Source organism: Bos indicus, chromosome 26 (assembly GCF_029378745.1).
Source record: "Bos indicus isolate NIAB-ARS_2022 breed Sahiwal x Tharparkar chromosome 26, NIAB-ARS_B.indTharparkar_mat_pri_1.0, whole genome shotgun sequence".
In the NCBI taxonomy this organism is placed as follows: Eukaryota; Metazoa; Chordata; class Mammalia; order Artiodactyla; family Bovidae; genus Bos; species Bos indicus.
The window spans coordinates 8702839-8721271 of NC_091785.1; the positions used below are offsets into that span (position 1 = coordinate 8702839).

The 18433-nt window shown below is 41.8% G+C and overlaps 1 protein-coding gene across 1 annotated transcript in view; it reads right to left on the minus strand.

Moving 5' to 3' along the window:
* Nucleotides 1–15314, minus strand: part of LOC109578966 (putative neutral ceramidase C) — a 64744-nt gene extending 49430 nt beyond the window's left edge. The window contains exons 1-4 of the mRNA XM_070780430.1: nucleotides 15131–15314; nucleotides 11964–12120; nucleotides 8017–8234; nucleotides 6194–6343 (exon numbers count right to left, since the gene is read on the minus strand). Of these exons, the coding sequence (XP_070636531.1) occupies nucleotides 6194–6343; nucleotides 8017–8234; nucleotides 11964–12090 (495 nt within the window). The 5' untranslated portion in view covers nucleotides 12091–12120; nucleotides 15131–15314. The remainder of the gene's footprint in view (nucleotides 1–6193; nucleotides 6344–8016; nucleotides 8235–11963; nucleotides 12121–15130) is intronic.
* Nucleotides 15315–18433: the final 3119 nt, after the last annotated feature.

Below are 18433 nucleotides of genomic sequence, written 5' to 3' on the forward strand. Positions count from 1 at the left end.
GAGGTCCCTACCCTGAAAAAGTTTTTATTCTAGTGAGGGAAAGATAAACATGTAATATTATATTACAGAGTGATAAATGATAAGAAAAAATATTGCTAGGTAAGGAAAAAGAATGTGATAGGCATTAGTGAGGAAAGATCTTTCCAGAGATGTTATCTTTCATCAGAGGCTTAACCAAAGAGAGCAAGATGGTCATGGAATGCCAGAGTTGGGTGGGGCAAGCACCCTGGGAGCAGTGAACAGACAGGGGAAAAAGCCCCTTTACTGTCTCATTTCCCAAAATGAAGAACTCAGTATTCCCAGACACAAACACTTATACTTTTGGTCTGGGGAAGACCACCTGCTATGACGTGAGAACACCCCAGCAACCCTGTGGGTAGGTCCATGGGGAAAGGAATCATCATGCCATCATGAACTTGCCAGCCACTTGGTGAGCAACCATAGAAGGTGATCCTGCAGCTCAGTCAAGCTTCAAACACCTGCAGTCGCAGCCAATATCTCGAGTCAAACCTCATGATAACAAAAGTAACGATATGTGACTGTGGCTCTCACACAAGTCAGACTCACCTAACACAGGCATTCACCAAAATCCTGATTATTGTTACTTTAAGCTACTGAGTTTTCTGATGACTTGCTGCACAGCAGTAGATACCTAATTCAAAGAGTCAGTAAGTGTTCATTGAATTAGTCAATGAACATCCAAAGAAATAATAAATAATTAATGTCTTTGGAGGATATACACACATCAAGAAAACAACAGAAAATTAGTGATGTTGCCGAGTACCTATTTCTCTCTCTCTCTCTCTCTTTTTTTTTTTTTTTGGCTAAAATGTCTCTTTTTATTGAAATATAATCGACTTCAAAATACTGCACTAGTGCTGAATACCTATTTCTAATTTTGCTTTAATCATCTGAAATATAAAGCTTGGTATCAGTGCGGTTTGTGAAAGATGTTTTGACTTTTTTGTGTCAAAAATTATTAAAATGTTCCAGCAAAAGTGTCAATCCCAAAGCAACCTTCCTCAATGTAAGATACTATAACCTAATACCAGGGACAAAAGTGAAAACTCATTTATGTCAGAGCTGGCAAATACTGCTTATCTCGTGCAGTTAGTCCTGTTTGTGGGTGGCTACTATCAGAAGTAGTATGCTGAGAAGGATTCTGAATCCAAATCTGGGCTTAGCAAAAAACAGTACTTTTGGGGTGGGGGTGGCATGTCATGGGGCATGTAGGATCTTAGTTCACTGACCAGGGATCAAAACCAAGCCCCCTGCAATGGAAGCACAGAATCTTAACCACTGGACCACCAGGGAAGACCCCAAAGAGTGCCTTTTTTGATTAGCAGTGCTGTCCACTTCGAGTATGGTATAGGCAGTAGTGTGCTGATAAACAGTTTTTCTGAAAGATAAAAGAAAACCCTTATTTGTATTATCTGCCAATTTCCATGGTGTAAATACTCTCACCATAGTGAATTTCAAGCTACCAAAAGTTTAACCACCAGTTCACAAAGTTTCTAAATAGTTAACAATCAACCCTCATGAGGTGGTACCAGCCGGTTCCAGCACACCACGGGTATGTAAGGAAGCAGCAGCAACTGGTGTGTTACCTACTGATCCTACATAAACACATCAATGTAACTTCTTCTATTTTAGGTAAAGAGCTCCACCACGCTTATTCTAGTCATGTGGTCATTGAATCAGGAAGAGATATCACAAACCATCTCGTCTCCTTAACCTCTCCATGCCTCAAATACTGATTGCTAGGTTTACCACATCCACGTAAGCAACCATACCATATCAGGAAAATGTGCAAAGGAAATTGAAAGTAATTAGACCAATACTGGGCTTCCTTGGTGGCTCAGTGATAAAGAATCTGCATTGCGGGCCAATGCAGGAGACACAGCTTTAACCCCTGATCTGGAAAGATTCCCTGGAGAAGGAAATGGCAAACCACTCCAGTATTCTTGCCAGGAGAACCCCATGGACAGTCCATGGGGTCACAAAGAGTAGGATACAACGGAGTGACTGAACAGCAATAAAGACCAACATTACAAGCCCACATTCTCCATCCCAGTAAGGTTCCATATTCTTTCTGTTTGATTCTAATTCCAGCCCAACTCTTCATCACTCTTACAAATTCTTTTACACAGTAGCTATTACTGCTTCATGAAGAAATGTCTGTAGGGAGAAGAGGAAATCATCAATGAATGGACAACATGAAAGCTTAAGCAGTTAAAAAGCTGATGTTCTACACTGCTATACTTAAAATGGTTTAACCAAGAAAGACCTACCAGAAACCACAGGGAGCTCTGTTCAATGTCATGTGGCAGCCTGGATGGGAGGAGAGTTTAGTAGAGAATGGATAAGTATATATGTATGGTCGAGTCGCTCTGCTGTGTACCTGAAGCTATCACAACATTGTTAACTGGCTACACCACAATATAAAATAAAAGTTTTATTAAAAATAGAAGCTGATATTTTTACAATTCTGTAACCAAGGCAAGAAGATCGTGGAAAAGAAAGAACTGCCAGTCAACTTTAAAGCTCTAATGTCCCACCCATTTTTATTTCTAATGAACTATAACAGGATTTTTAGAATTAAGTACATTAAGTACATTCTATGCAAGAATCAAGCTCTTAAAAACATAGAAATTATGAATCTTGAATTTTAAAATGAAAAGACTACAAACAGCTCACAGAAATCTTCTCCTAAACTATAGTCTCTGAGATGAAGTCAGACATGTGAGACTTCTGGAAAAAAGAAAAAAATTAAAGACTCCATCATCTAATAACAATGCCTGCCAATAACCATTATAAGTAGCATGTTTCCTACTTCATGAAAAGAGGGGTATTTTTATCATAGACCTATAAAGTTATATTAATGTCTATAGCTCAATTGACTTCAGTTTCCATTCCATTTCCTATTGCTGACACTCTTGGAAACGTGACATAGAAAGAGCTAGAAAAGTCATTCTGTTTTCCTGTCCAGCATCACTGCTTGGAGATCTTTTCTTTAATCTTTTCTCCGTGCTGAAAATGTTATCACTCTTAAAGGTGAGACTGAGAACCTGACTAAAATTGGGTGTTATAATAAACTTAATGGCACTAGTCTAGTTAGATTTATTTTTCACACTTTCCCCTTGGATTAACTTGGGATAAGTAAGTGGGTTCATTTCAAAGTCTTTCTTCTGGGTCTCAAATTGCAGGGGGGAAGTAAACATTGGAAGAGATGGTTAAATGGTGCTAACTATTGACTGGATAGTGGTCTCTAACCCAACACATTAAATCCCCATCCCCTCCATACTGTACCCCCAAAGGTAGAGTGTGGAGAGGACAGAAGTTCAAAGTCTTATTTCCACTAATGACCCCACCATTTCCCAATCAGAACCGTTTTTGATTCTTCAGAAAAAACATTATAGTGCAGTGGTAATGACCATACTCTCGAGCAGGAAGACGTCAGTGTTTGAATCCCGGTTCTGATGGTTCCTAGCTGTGTAGCCTTGGACAAGTTACTTGGTCCCCTGACACTCAGTTTCCCAATCTGTCAAATGACAGAATAATAGTATGTCCCTCATACAGTTTTTTTGAGGATTAAATGAATTCATATATATGGAGCACTTAGAACAATACCTGATTTATCACAGGAACTATGTTAAGTGTTAGTTCTTATGCCAACTCATCCCCAAATCACATTAACATTTGACTTTCTAGCACCATATAGTCTCACTGCTGTCCCCCTGGCTTAAGACTTTTCTGCCAGCATTACACAATACAGGGGGGAATTGCCAGGAAAAGTGGGAATCCTTCCTGCAGTGTTAGTTTCCCTTTCCAGTTCTTTTAGCCTTCTAACACCTTGTGAAATCTCCCCATTCCTTATCCCCTGTTTGAAATGCCTGGTGTGATAACTGTTTTCCCAACTGAACTCTCATCGGTAGAGCCTTGATGTTAATTTAAGGACTCTCCCAATGTGTGTCTTCACCTCTAGTTCTGGTCTATTTCAACCCACCTCAAACATCACTGTCTGATTAATCATCCTAAAGTAGAATTGTATTTGCATAACTTCCTTGCAAAAGTTTCCTAAGAATCTCCATCACCTAGAATCATTAACAACCAAGCATTCCAGAGACCTACAAATTATGACCAACATATCTTCCAGGCATATCTCCATTTGCATTTCTCCCTGTGTTTCTGTGTATATGATTTGTACATGTACAAATCAAGCTGTCCCCTTGAGTTGATAGCTCTCTCCCCCAAATCAACCAATTCTACTCTTTCAGGGGCTTCCCAGGTGGTCCAGGGCCTAAGACTCCATGCTCCCAATGCAGGGGGCCTGGGTTCAATTCCTGATCAGGAAACTAGATCTCACATGCTGCAAGTAAGACCCGGTGCAGCCAAACAAATAAATAACAACAAATATTAAATAAATAAAACTCTACCCATTCAAGTGTCATTTCCACTGCTCTTTTGAGTTACTCACTGTAAGGGAGGCCAGTTGCTCTGTCATGAGGATATGGACAATGAGGAAACGGTCAGTAGCCACAAGAGTGGATCATCCTGAAAGTGGACCTTTTAGCCTGCTTGAACCTTCAGATGACTGCAGCCTTTGCCAACACCTTGACTGCCAACTACCCTAATTCAGAACCACCTAGCTAAGCCAGCTCTGAATTCCTCATCCACAGAATGATGAGATAAAACAACAGATGTTCATTAAGTCCCTATTTGGGAGGAGCTATTTATTATTCATGAATAGATAACTATAATAAACCATTGTCCTTTATTCCAATAAATTAAAATTAGTTGTGTATTTCTGGTACAGTCCTTCCTTTAATCCCCCGACTAGGTAGTGAGTTCGTCAACATGGCTTATGATTCATTTAGCTGTGTGCCCCCTGAAGTGACCAACAAAGTGCCTTGCAAAAAGTCAGTGCTCTCCAAGATAATAGAATGACCTCCTTTTAAGAATGTAGGCTCTGGTACCAGGCATATATATGTGTTCAGAATTCAGCTCTACCACTTGCTAACTGCATGAACTTTGGAAAGTTACTCAACCTTCTCTGACTCAGTCTCTTTATCTATAAATTGGGGATAACAACAGATCCACCTCATAGTTGTGGTAAGTGCAGGGCTTGGAAAATCACTGCATTCTCTGCTCAGCATGTTTCCACAGATGTGAGAGGCTCCCATCCTACTCCCCATAAGTGGGTGACAATGGAGACATGTTTTTAAGCTCTCTCGTCACCCCTCTTCCTGGCTCCTTCACACAGCCCTTTCACACAAGAGGAGCAACTGTTTATTTGGTGAAGTTAATAGAACATGACACTGAATAGTGGATATTTGATGGCCATCATTCTGGATGTTCTAGACTCTCCTCTTTCTCACATTTGTGAATATGTGAGAAGACACTGAGAGTATACTTTCTTTCTGTGTCCTGATCCGTGGAGAAAATACAGTTGGATCAGGGTCTAGAAATTGGCTGAGAGACAGACTTGGAAGTCCATCTGTCTATCACCATTTCTCTCTCCTTCCTTTGCCCCTTGCATCTTACGAGCTGCCTGCCCAGGGCTCCCAGGTACCTTGCTGCTGAGCTCATCTTTCCCACAGTGGGGTAACATGATCTAAATTGGGGGAAAATCACAGGCCCTGCGATATTCTACAATACAGTTTAGAGATTAAGAGAGCTAATGTTGTATTCTTTTAAATTTTATTATGGACATTTTCAAACATGGGCACATCAGAATAGTACAATGTGCCTTTCACCCAGCTTCAGCAATTTATGGCCAATTTCATCTTAGAGTTGCATTTGAATTCTCTTTCATTCCTTGCAACTATTTTCAATTGTCTAAAACCTTGAGGGAAGGGTTAATAATTAATTGGCACTCTCAGACTTCTAACAAGGAAGATTAAATGACAGTGTACAGGAAAGTAACCTGGGACATAATAAGCTTGTGAAATATATTGGCATTAATGATGATGACAAGCCATCAGCAGTATGGAAAGCAAGTTCTGACCAAGCTGACTTACAATGGAATAATGAGGCTCATCCTCCTCACTTGATTATCAGCTGGATTGTCAAGAGCTTATAACCCTGAGGGTAGTGGAAATTCACTGGGTGAGAAACCCAGGAGAGCTTAGATACTTAGTTAAATTCACCTGCAGGCTTTACCTTTAAACCACGGCAACTCTTTCTCACTTACCTCCAGCCTGAGTCGCTGGGATACCATGCCTATGTCGATGCTGACAAACACTATGCGATTGGACCCATCCGGCTCCGCCATGATGAACGCACGACTGTACAACCTCGTGAGGATGCCCCGTGCATACTGGCCAGTTTTGGCGTAGCCCATCTAAAAAGGAAGAGAGCATCAGACCACCCTTCACTTCTTCTCATTCCCCTGCTACCAGAAGCCAGGCACAAACACACAAGAGACTACGTAGGCAAAGCAAAGCAATCCATGTGACACTGTGGCTCTGAGTGAGACAGGATATGTGTTTTCAAGAGTAAAGCCAATATCACACTCACAAAAAAAGTCTTTACTGTTCTGTGTAGATAGAAGCAAAGCAATGGCCGGGTTGGAAGAAGTTATTCGCTGGCCTCTGGGCAAGGCAGGAGCTGGTGTGACTTGGGAATTGTGTTATAATGCTGGAGACCTTTCGGGTTTTTCTGTTCTTTGAAACAGGATCTTTTCTCCAGCCTATGTAAGGACTACAGAAGGAAATACTTCCTCAACTATCATCCTACATTTCCAGGAATACCCTGAAAACTGAAGGCCTCTTCACTTTGGTTGTCTGGTGTGTGGCTTTTTTTTTTTTCCCTAAAGAAAATGGTTTCTTTAGGACACAGTTATCTTTACTGAGGGTACCTCACCCTGGCTTTTACAATGTTGCCCCTCCCAATGTTGTAGCCCACCAAATACATCAATCTTAAACCCCTTCTCTCACCATGTCATGAAGCGTACCCATAAAAGCTGCACCCAGGTCTTCAGCATGGTCGCTCTGCTGCTTGCCTTATCCCTCATGCAAGTGCTCATTTAAAGTTTACATTCCAGAGCCACTTTTCAGAACATACAACAAGGAATACTTCCTAGAATCTAAAGATTATTTGGTTGGAGGGGGGAAAAATCCTATCAGGAAATCTCATGCTCTGATTCCCTAGGAAAGGGTAGCTAGAAGTGTGTGTCTAACGTCACCGCCAGGAGGTTGCATGCCAGCAGCCCACAGGCCACCCCTGGCCCCGAAACCGGTTTTACTTGCCTAACACAGTGTTGGATCACACCAGATTTCCGGTTTTAACTAGAGTTGCTTACATTCTCCAACAGAGAGATTTAAAACCTCAGATTTTCAATCCAGAAGCGTTTTCACTCTCTCTCTCTCTCTGTGTCTCTCAGTCATGTCCGACTCTTTGTGACCTCATGGACTGTAGCCCGCCAGGCTCCTCTGTCCATGGAATTCTCTTGGCAAGAATACTAGAGTGGGTAGCCATTTCCTTCTCCAGGGTATCTTCCCAACCCAGGGATCGAACCCCAGTCTCCCACATTTGCAGGCAGATTCTTAATCTGTCTGAGCCTCTAGGGAAGCCCTGGCTTCTCTTTAAAAAACTGTAAGGTGAGGCAGCCCTAGTTTCACACTCTTACATGGCAATGATCGCTAAAACCACTCAGACTTTCTAGTTGTACCACAGTCCCCACCACTTTCTGTTGCCCCCCACACTTCGGATTTACTAGACATTTCTCTTGTATTGGCCTGCTTCAGTCATTTAGGGTACCTGCCCATCCCCTGTAGTATCAGAGTTTGCCCACCCTGCCACTTTCATTCATAAAAAAAGGGCCAGTTGAATTTACAAGGGAGTTGTGCTTAAAAGGTCCCTCTTCCTTATAGTACAATATTCAAAATGTTAGATAGCAGTGAAGGCAATACAAATGGAGAAGATTAAGACATGACAATTAGGAATAAATGCAGAGTATTAAATAATAAAATCATTTGTTTCACAGTCTCTTCAAGGATCCCATGATTTACCTACCAAATTAATATCTGATACTTGTCCTGTGCAGTCAGCTCGCCCAACACCAATATGGTAGCCACTGAAGTTCTGAAACAGGGTAGGCTCTGGGGTGCTGGGTGTTGGAGATGCCTGGGTAGTTGTGGGGCCCCGGGAGGGTGTTGAGTTTTGAGGGGCTGCAGAGCCCTGGGTAGCTGGAGGGCTCTGGGTAGCTGGAGGGCCCTGGGTGGATGGAAAACCTGAATCAAAAACCAAAATAAAATATTTAAAACAACATTTCAACCCACACACTTGGCCTCAGTTAGGACACACAGATTCAGCTTCCTAAGGAAGAATCTCTGTATATTCTCTTACATTCAAGATACACTGTGAGACACATCTCAGGAACTTGGTTTATATCATAATCCCAAGGAGGATCTTTTTCATGGCTCAGAAATGTTTCAGCCTAACAATAAAGGTCTCTGACAAATGTCCTTCAACTTCTCCCTCAGGCTGTTCCTGTTAAACCTGTAGCCCTTCATTCACTCACCTGGCACTTCTACTCCAGCCAAACAAATCAGGCACCAGGCTCCTGGCACACAGTCTATTAAACCCGGCCTCTGGGTTCTAATATTCTCTCCATCCAGAGACCTTACTCCTCTCTGTTTTACCAGTCAATCTCCACTACATTTTACAGGGGTTCATTTCCACCCTACCCAAATCCAGCTCAACCCCTTACCTCCAGAATGTAACCCCAACTGTCTCTACCCTGCTCTAGATGTTTATTCTTAATGCAACCTAGATCTTTTATTCTTAAGGCAACTTAGATTATTGTATACTTGCTAACACAGTCCCACCTTATGTCAACTGTTCTCATATCACCACATAGGTATGCACATTAATATATATACCCTATATTAACATTACACACACACCCCAATATAAGGGAGGCAAAATGGGATAGAGACTAAAACGGCAGATGTCAGAAACAACTGGGGTTTGAAAATTAACTGTACCTTTACAAGCTGAATAAGTGACTTAATCTATTTTACCCCAACTTTTTTCATCTGTGAAGAAAAGTAACATAACTTTCTCATAACGTGAATCATCTCCTACTTACTAGGGTTTATTGACAATTAATATCTTAATACATAGTCAAAATTTAGAACAATGGCTGACATATAGCCTCAGTTTTATTTACACATTTAGACATCTTATATATTTCATTTTGTCTGTTTCTACTCCAGAAAACAGCCAGAGTTGGCCAAAGGAACACATGTCAGTGTTACATGTATTAATGGTCAGAAAGTACTTAGGCAAGAGATTAACAGCAGACTTCTTCTGGGTTCCAGAATTCTGGAACTCAAGAAAGTTTAGAGATCACATCATTCAATCACCTACATTTTACTTATAAAGAAACTGAAACCCGGAGAAATGATTTAACCAAGTTTCCACAGAAAGCATATGATGAATCACGTGCCCAATCACACCCTCCAACTCAGAATCAGCTGCTCTTTCATCCACATTTAAGCGCAGTTAGAATCCATGCCTTCCCACCCCTAAGCCCAAGTGTTCTACAAAACATCAAGTATTGCAAGGAAGGAAATAGACACCTTCGCTACTGCCTCACTGATACCAACATAGAAATGTGGTGCAGGCCAACGCCGAATCTAGTCACATAGCCAAGCGGCTTATTTTCCATCTCGGAGTTTCAGATGTCTAAAATGGCACTAAGGCTAGCACCTACCTTTATGGGAGTTTTGTAGGAATTAAATGAGAAATTTACATAGAATGCTTACTATTTTCATCGTAGAAGTTATTGTTTATTAAAGGATTGCTTCCCATCAACCACTATGGTAAGCATTCTATGTAAATTTCTCATTTTATCTGCCTGCAGTGCAGGAGATTTGGGTTTGATCCCTGGATTGGGAGATCCCTTGGAGAAGGAAATGACAACTCACTCCAGTATTCTTGCTTAGAGAATCCCATGGACATGGGAGCCTGGCGGGCTAAAGTCCATGGGGTCGCAAAGAGTCGGACACGACTGAGCAACTAAACACACCTGTACACTAAATGAAAACAGTGGCTAGTATTTTCACTATTACCTCTCTGAGCCTCAGACTCTAGATTCTCTAATTTTGAAACAGAAAACTAGGTGAAGTCCCATGGATTCTTTCATTTCTAGCAATAAAACTCATTCTGTCCACTGCCAGAAAAGAGGATCTCTGTTTCTCTGGGTTTTCAGGGAATCTAAAATATGAAGACAAGTAGAGAACACACTGGAAAAGAGAAGAGGCTGCAAAAGAGAAAACTGAGCTGAACAACACTGCCTCTTTCTCCAGGGGGCCTGAGGACAGCCCTCTCTCCGCCCTCCCCCCTTTTGTTGGAATGCATTTGCTTCATAATGTTGTGTTAGTTCCTACTACACAGCAAAGTGAATCAGCTGTATGTATACATATATCCCCTCTGTTTTGGATTTCCTGCCTATTTAGGTCACCACAGAGCACTGAGTAGAGTTTCCTGTGCTACACAGTAGGTTCTCATTAGTTTCCTATTTTATACACAGCAGTGTTTATATGTCAATTCCAATCTCTGGAATCTAGCAAAACGATAGAGGCAGCCTGTTTGTAAAGCCCACCCTTTACTTTGGTCAAAGCATTCAATCCCCACCTGTCTTTTGTATTGTTTATTAGTTGTTGTTGTTCAGCCACCAAGTCATGTCTGACTCTTTGCAACCCCATGGACTGCGGCATACGAGGCCTCCCTGTCCCTCACCATCTCCCGAAGTTTGCCCGAGTTCATGTCCATTGCATCAGTGATGCCATCCAGCCATCTCATCCTATGATGCCCTCTTCTCCTCTGCCCTCAATCTTTCCCAGCATCAGGAACTTTTCCAACAAGTTGTCTGTGTGCATCAAATGATCAAAATACTGGCACTTCAGCATCAGTTCTTCCAATGAGTATTTAGGGTTGAATGCCCGTAAGATTGACTGGTTTGATCTCCTTGTTGCCCAAGGAACCCTCAGGAGTCTTCTCCAGCACCACAGTTCACAGTCATCAATTTTTTGGTGCTCTGCCTTCTTTACAGTCCAGCTTTCACAACCATATGTGACCATTGGTAAGACCAGAGCCTTGACTATACGGACCTTTGTTGGCAGAGTAATGTCTCCGGTTTTCAACACACTGTCTGTCTGTCATAGCTTTCCTGCTGAGAAGCAATTGTCTCAGCAGGAAAATCTCTGCAGGTTTATTAGGTATATAACCTATCAAAGAAGAGGCACCATCAAAGGCCTATGGACCTGATTGCCTGTAAATGTAGCCTAGATAGTTTCCAAAATCTAAATTAGTTTCCAAGGTTAAAAAAAATTGGAAGGGATCTAAACTGCCTCCCCCAGTTTCTAGCTTTCACTGAAAACTCAGGAGAGTTGAGTCCATGTGACACCATGACAACAGTTGGCACTCAGGAGGGCCTGTGGACCCTCTTCACCAGAAATACACCTGCCCCCACCATGGGCCACCTCCCCTCCTTTATGGAACTTGATTGACCTTCACAGCATTTGAGTTCAAGATCCCTTCTCTAAAGTTTCACAGACTAATTGACATTCAGCAGGTCTTTCCTTCTCCTTTTGCCCCCCAGGAGAAGATGATGCCAGAAAGAAGGCAAAGAGAAAAAGAAGAGGCTCAGGAGTTACTGGGCCTTGAAGACTCCTAAGCTGTACTTAGATCAATGGAAAAGCGAAACAAATAAGTGCATGTCAGAACACCACACTGGCTATTTGGGAGCAAAGGTAAACGTGATAAAAATTGCTATCATTGTGTAAAGAGCAACTAATGGAAAGGTTGGATGATCATCCCTTGGTGCTTAAGTACACCGTGAACTGCCCTATTATCAGCAGTATCAGTACACTGTTTCTTGCCTTGGTATTCCCCACAATGAAGACATTTCCTACTGGCTAGGAACAGCATCTAAGAGTACTCACGATACTTGCCTGTGTGATTTTCAATGGTCCCACTGGTGATAAACAACAGGCTGAGAAGAGCCACCGTGATCCCTGTCGTTATCACAAGGAGGAAAATCAGGAATATTTCGAAGCTGGAAAAGGTGCGTTTGGCCATTTTTTCCAAGGAAAAGAGTCAGAAGGAGAACTGTGAAAGAGACAGGTAAAAGAAAAACAAAATACACAGGTTTCAAGCTGCAAAGGCAAAGATATCTTAGCTCTTTCATAGAACAGATTGTGCCAGGAATGCCGCTAGGTCCACGTCCCATATCTTCCATGTCTTCGTGGAAGACATGACCAATCAATTACAGCACTGTGCGATGAATTCACATGGGGTTTCCAAATGCTTTTCAGCACAGTGCTCATCTTGGGAGCCCCCACACGTCATCTGGTATTGACACCAAAGCTAAAACCTATATGTACTCCTAGGATACATCATACTGCTTTCATTTACGGAAGTGCTGCTCTCTGTATACTGGTCTAGGCTGAAGCATTTCTGCCAACAAGGATAACTGATGTACCCACATGGCTTGTACTTGTGAGAAAGCTGGCTGAGGTTAGGGCCGTGCTTCGTGGCCAGTTAAATAACTTGTCAACAAGGAGGTGAAACACCTAACCCTGGCCTTTAAACCTCTTGTCTTAACTTTTGATTTCTACCCGAATAGAAAACAACATGGAAAAGGAGATTGGCATCTCTGATCTAAAGCCAGGCATTTGTGAAATTTCTCTCTTCAGTGATTGGAAGGATCCCACACATTTTGCAAACCCCAAGTCAAAGGATGAGGATCAAGAGAATGCTATTGTGTGCTACAAAAGCAGAAAATGTCCTTACTGATTCATGAAGACATTTTAGGCCTGGAATTCATCACAACTCAGAGGGACTAGAGAAGCTTCATAAATATGTGAATTATGCAGATTCACATAATGCAGCAGGAGAAAGTATAATATGGTTACAAATTGGGTTGTGAGATCTGGTGTCAGAGTTCAAATCTCACGTCTGCCACTTACTAGATGACCCCGGGAAATTATGCCTGACCCTGAGCCTCAGTTTCCCCATCTGGAAATAGGGATGTGACGATGATACTTTTGGTACCTATCGTATAGTTTTTATAAAAATGAGATGACACAGTAATACTTTGTTACAAGGAATGTAGTAAGTGTTTAGAATGTTAGCATTTATCAATTAGGTTCTAAAATAGCAAAGGGTCTGTGCTCCTCACTGGCCTAAGAGAGTTTGTATGAGACTAGTATTCAAGAATCACAAAACCAAGGTGGGAACTTCAGAATCTATTTTCTTAACCTTAAGGAAGCTTGCGTAGTTGGGTGGGACTGGAGTCCCAAGCCTTGGGTAAGATGGTGCTACCCCCAAGAGCTGTAAATTGGCAACAATCAGCTGTGTTTATTATGGCCCAATTTTTCGTTTCAATTTGACTTAGTCAACAAGAGGAAAGATAGAGGTGACAATTTATTCTGTAAAAATAGAATCTACATTTACAAATATGAATTTTCAGGCTTCCTTTCAAAATATTCCATAATATATGGCAACACTGAGCCAGCATTCCTGTGTGCCAAGAGTTTTGTAAAGCTTATTAGCTGCTGTTCCCTTTCGATGGGGCAGCCCTTCTGCAGCCTGCCACTGTCTGTACCAGTGAGCCTTATCTATATGGTCTTTGTCATCATTTGATTTGGCAACCCTTGGACTAAAGGTTACTAATCGGTCTGACGGCAAACACTTCAGAGGTAGTGCTGAACTGGGAGTGGACGAAGAGCTTGAAACATCTTCTTGTACCTCCTGGTTGTGGGTAGGCATCCCTCACCATTTATCACCACTGCAGTCAGTCTCACCACCACCGGTAGGGACATCTTCAAATTCAGGGCAAAACAACTTTCACTCTCAGCCCTGAGTCAGAAAGTACATCTAAGATGAGCACCTAAAATTTTGATAACTCAAATTTTGATAACTCAAAGAAGTTTGCTAGTACGTTGCTGTTGTTTTCAGTAGCAGACTTCAGACCTTGTAAACCTAGTTCTTGCTTAGAGCTTTGGTTCCTATGAGCCTTCCTGCTAGCTGAGATAGCACAAACAAGGCCATTAAACATGGTCCAGACAGGCAGCTAGACCCCTCAACCCTAAAGCATGTATATGCAGATCACATGTGGAAATGTGGCTACATGGTAAGAGCCTATGTAATAGACATGATATGAAATATGTACATGCCCGTGTGTACACAGATTTTCTTTTCTACCTTTGCTCTGCTGAACTAATTGTCACCACTGACCTTTTACACAAGTCAACAGTGGCACTTGATTTAACATTACAGTTTACTTCTTACGTGGATTACAGTGATATATCTCGTGTATTTCACCACTCTATTTAGTTGCCAAAACTACCACCAACATATTGGGTTGGCCAAAAAGTTCACATAGAAAAACCTGAATGAACGTTTTGGCCAACCCAATATTACCATTTTTTTTTTTTCAACGCACTATCCTTCGAAAATGATTAAAATCTGAATTTAAACATGAAAGCAAATGCCGTATACCTCTCTTTAAAAGGTAAATGTGCCTTGGAGAGTTGAACCGGTGATTATATTTTAAAGGACTGTTATACTTCCCGTGGTGGTCCTGCGGTAAAAAATCTGCCTGCCAATGCCAGGGGACATGAGTTTGATCCCTGGTCCAGGAAGATCATACATGCTGTGCAGCACCTAAGCGCATGCGCCACACGCGCTCTAGCGTCCATGAGCCGCAACTGCTGAGCCCAAATGCCGCTAGGGCCCGTGCTCTGCAACAAGAAGCTACTGCGATGAGAAGCCGCGCACTGCAACTAGAGAGCATCCCTGCTCACTGCAACTTGAGAAAGCCCACTCACCACAAAAAGTAAAAAAATAAGTAAATTTTTAAAAATAAAGAACTGTACATTTTCAAATACTTCCCACCTACTCTAGAATAATCCTGCAAGGTCAATGGTAGGGCACTAATGATACACTAGCATGTCACTTGCCATATCACCCTGAGGTCCCCTACTTTTTAGGACTGCAACGGTAAAAAGTAGTGTTTTGGCAAAAAGGGTTTCCAAAGCTAAGAAAACCGGGTGTAATTAAGATCCCTGAGACAAAATGATTCAAAATCCCTCCCTCCAAAAAAATGCATTCTTACCGACTCAACCACTCAGATGAACTTGTGTGTCCTGGTAAAGCAAATGGTGGCCCAGAATCTCGTCCCCCGTCCCCTGGAACGCTGCTCAGTTGAGACTGCTCAGCACTTTCTGAAACCTACCCAGGAAAGATCTTCACAGTCACGTTCAAGCAAGTTAAGAGTTCTCATTAGCACAGTTTTGTGGGTTTGGTATTTGGAAGAGATTAGTGTATTGATAACAAATGGCTTATTAGCCAATTCTCCCCTGGCACAGCCTGATACTGAGGAACTGAACTGCAGAAGGCCTGCCAGGCTGAAGGTCATTTCAGATTTCAACACAACTCTTCCAGCCCATCAAGGTCTGTGCAATAGCTCTAACCTGGATCACACACACACACACACACACACACACACACACACACACACAAAGTACCCAATTTATTTATTTACCCCTGGTCACTCAACCAGTTTATCAAGAGGGAATGAAAATGTATGCCGGACCTTAGTGTGGGCTATGGGCTCCACTAGGCAACATTTACAACAATTTCAAGACATTTAATTTTTTTCACATCATTAAATTTTCAAAACATTATGACCTCATTTTTGTAAAATATACAATATTTACAATATTTTGCAAAATATACAATATATATAAAATGTGTAATACTTATGTGTGATCATAAAGACTATAAAAAAGTATAGCAAAAAAATATTAAGAAGCAATTATCTGGTGAGAAGATCATGGGTGAGTTTTTTTTCAACTTTTTGGTTCTTGGCATTTTCTATAAGCCATGTAGCTTTTTTTGTAAATATCTGTCTTACCTCATCTCAGAGAATGTATCCTATATAACAGCATGAAGTTAATCAATGGCCCACAAAAGACAGAGACAAGAAACAGACCAAAGTTCTCCTTCTTTCCTGGTAAATCCATGTTGTTCAGGAAGCAATTTGAAGACCACATAGGCTGCTAAGTTCTACACAGAGTTTTAAGAGAGACCAACTCCAAAGTTCTATGGAAACATTAGATTTAAGTGCTTTCAGATGGGGCATTTAGTAATGTGTCTTAGCTACCTCTTTGCTACAACAGAGTGGAAAAGGCTAAACTATAGTATTAGATAAGATTTTGTTTCACCTTTTCATGCTTATTTTGTTTGTTGCTTGACACCAAGAATTCTGAGACCAAATCTAGCTAACTTAAAGATAGCTGGGGAAAGAGAAAGAAAAAAATTTACCAGAAAGCATCAAAAGAAGTTCAAAATGAAGGCTCAGGAAGGCCAGAGGGAAGCTCTAAGGATCTATGTGGCAGGAGCTATCGAATCATCTCTTCAGGGCATCGCCATCAAGATGGATCCATGCCCGCTATGTTAGGTCTTTCGATTGCTCCAGTCTGGATTCAGTACCTAAGAGACAGCATCTGCCTGACTTAGCTCAGATCATATACCTGTCCATATACATACCTCCCCATCCCCATATTCCACTGGGGGGATATGTAACAAGACCACACCCGAAGAGGGAAGGTTAGTTCTCCAAAATACAATCAAGGTAGAACAGAAACAACATATCCACTAGTGACTTGGCATTCCATGTCCTTCCCCCATCCTTCCGTCTTACGGGGGAGGCCCTCTACACTGGCCCTTTGATCTAAAATGTGGTCTCTTCGGGACCTCTCCAGCCATCTTTCTCTCTATAATATGGAGCCATGCCATGATCGTTCCCACTGAGTCTAGCAAGATGATCCACCATGGAGTCAGATAAGATCACTTTAACCAGGGTGTTAGAAGATAATCATGGCATAATATATCATTTCTCCCATGCAACAGTTGAACGCCCATACCAGAACACTAAGGACGTGAGAATCAAGGAGATTCCAAGCACTGTGACACAGTCAGTGAAGGAAAAATGTTGGGCCAAGGGGATTTGTGGTGTCCAGCAAGACACTGGGCTCCAATAGTCAGCAATAAGACTATCTCTGGGTGAGGGGAAAATGTAATCACTGTGAATATTTTGTACATGTGTTTTATTTCCGTCTGAATGGCCACACAGCCATGATCACATAGTAGCTAGTATTCTGCCTTGTGAATGGCCAGACAAATCCTGTTTGGATAAGGATGGCTATCCTTTTCAATTCATCACCCCAAGACACTCACTTATGTTCTACTTATTTTACAGATGAGGAAACACACAAAGTTTAAAGGGCTTCCAGAACAAGAAAGGATGGTTAAAAGTGAGCATGATTAAATAATAATTATTCTAGGATGTGAATCCAGGTCTCCAGATTCCCAGACAAGACCTCTTGCCTTTCATCAAGTGTCTACCGCACTCCCACCCTGGCCCTGGCATTGCAGCCTCTGGGGATAGATAAAGTCATGTGTTCACTCCTCTTCAGCAGATGACAAAGCTGACCATGCCCTCTGTCTCTTAACATCCTGACACTGAGGGAGACTTTCAAAAGTGCCCAACACCTAAACCATTAACCAATAGTTATTAACACTATGTATTCTCTTAATATTTTACTTATGCCTGCGGGGTAGGGGCCTTAAAAGGTTTCATGCTAATTTCATATGCTCCATGCTAATGGTCACATCCTTTTTCATTCTTTAATTCTTGGAATACTTGAAGAATAGCTTACTTTTAAAAAGGAAAGTTATGACCAACCTAGACAGCATATTAAAAAGCAGAGACATTACTTTGCCAACAAAGGTCCGTCTAGTCAAGGCTATGGTTTTTCTAGTGGTCATGTATGGATGTGAGAGTTGGACTGTGAAGAAAGCTGAGCGCCGAAGAATTGATGCTTTTGAACTGTGGTGTTGGAGAAGACTCTTGAGAGTCCCTTGGACTGCAAGGAGATCCAACCAGTCCATCCTAAAGGAGATTAGTCCTGGGTGTTCATTGGAAGGACTGATGCTGAAGCTGAAACTTCAATACTTTGGCCACCTGATGCGAAGAGCTGACTCATATGAAAAGACCCTGATGCTGGGAAAGATTGAGGGCAGGAGGAGAAGGGGACGACAGAGGATGAGATGGTTGGATGGCATCACCGACTCAATAGACATGAGTTTGGGTGGACTCCAGGAGTTGGTGATGGACAGGAAGGCCTGGCATGCTGCGGTTCATGGGGTCGCAAAGAATTGGACATGACTGAGCAACTGAACTGAACTGAAGTACTTAGTTTAACACCCAGATTGTGGTCTCCGTGGAACCTGATTCACACTCTTTTTCAAAATTATGAGACAATTAGGAAAATGTGAACACTAACTAGCTATTTGGTGATATTAAGGGATTATTATTTAGAATGTTAGTGAGATAATGCTGATGTGATTATAT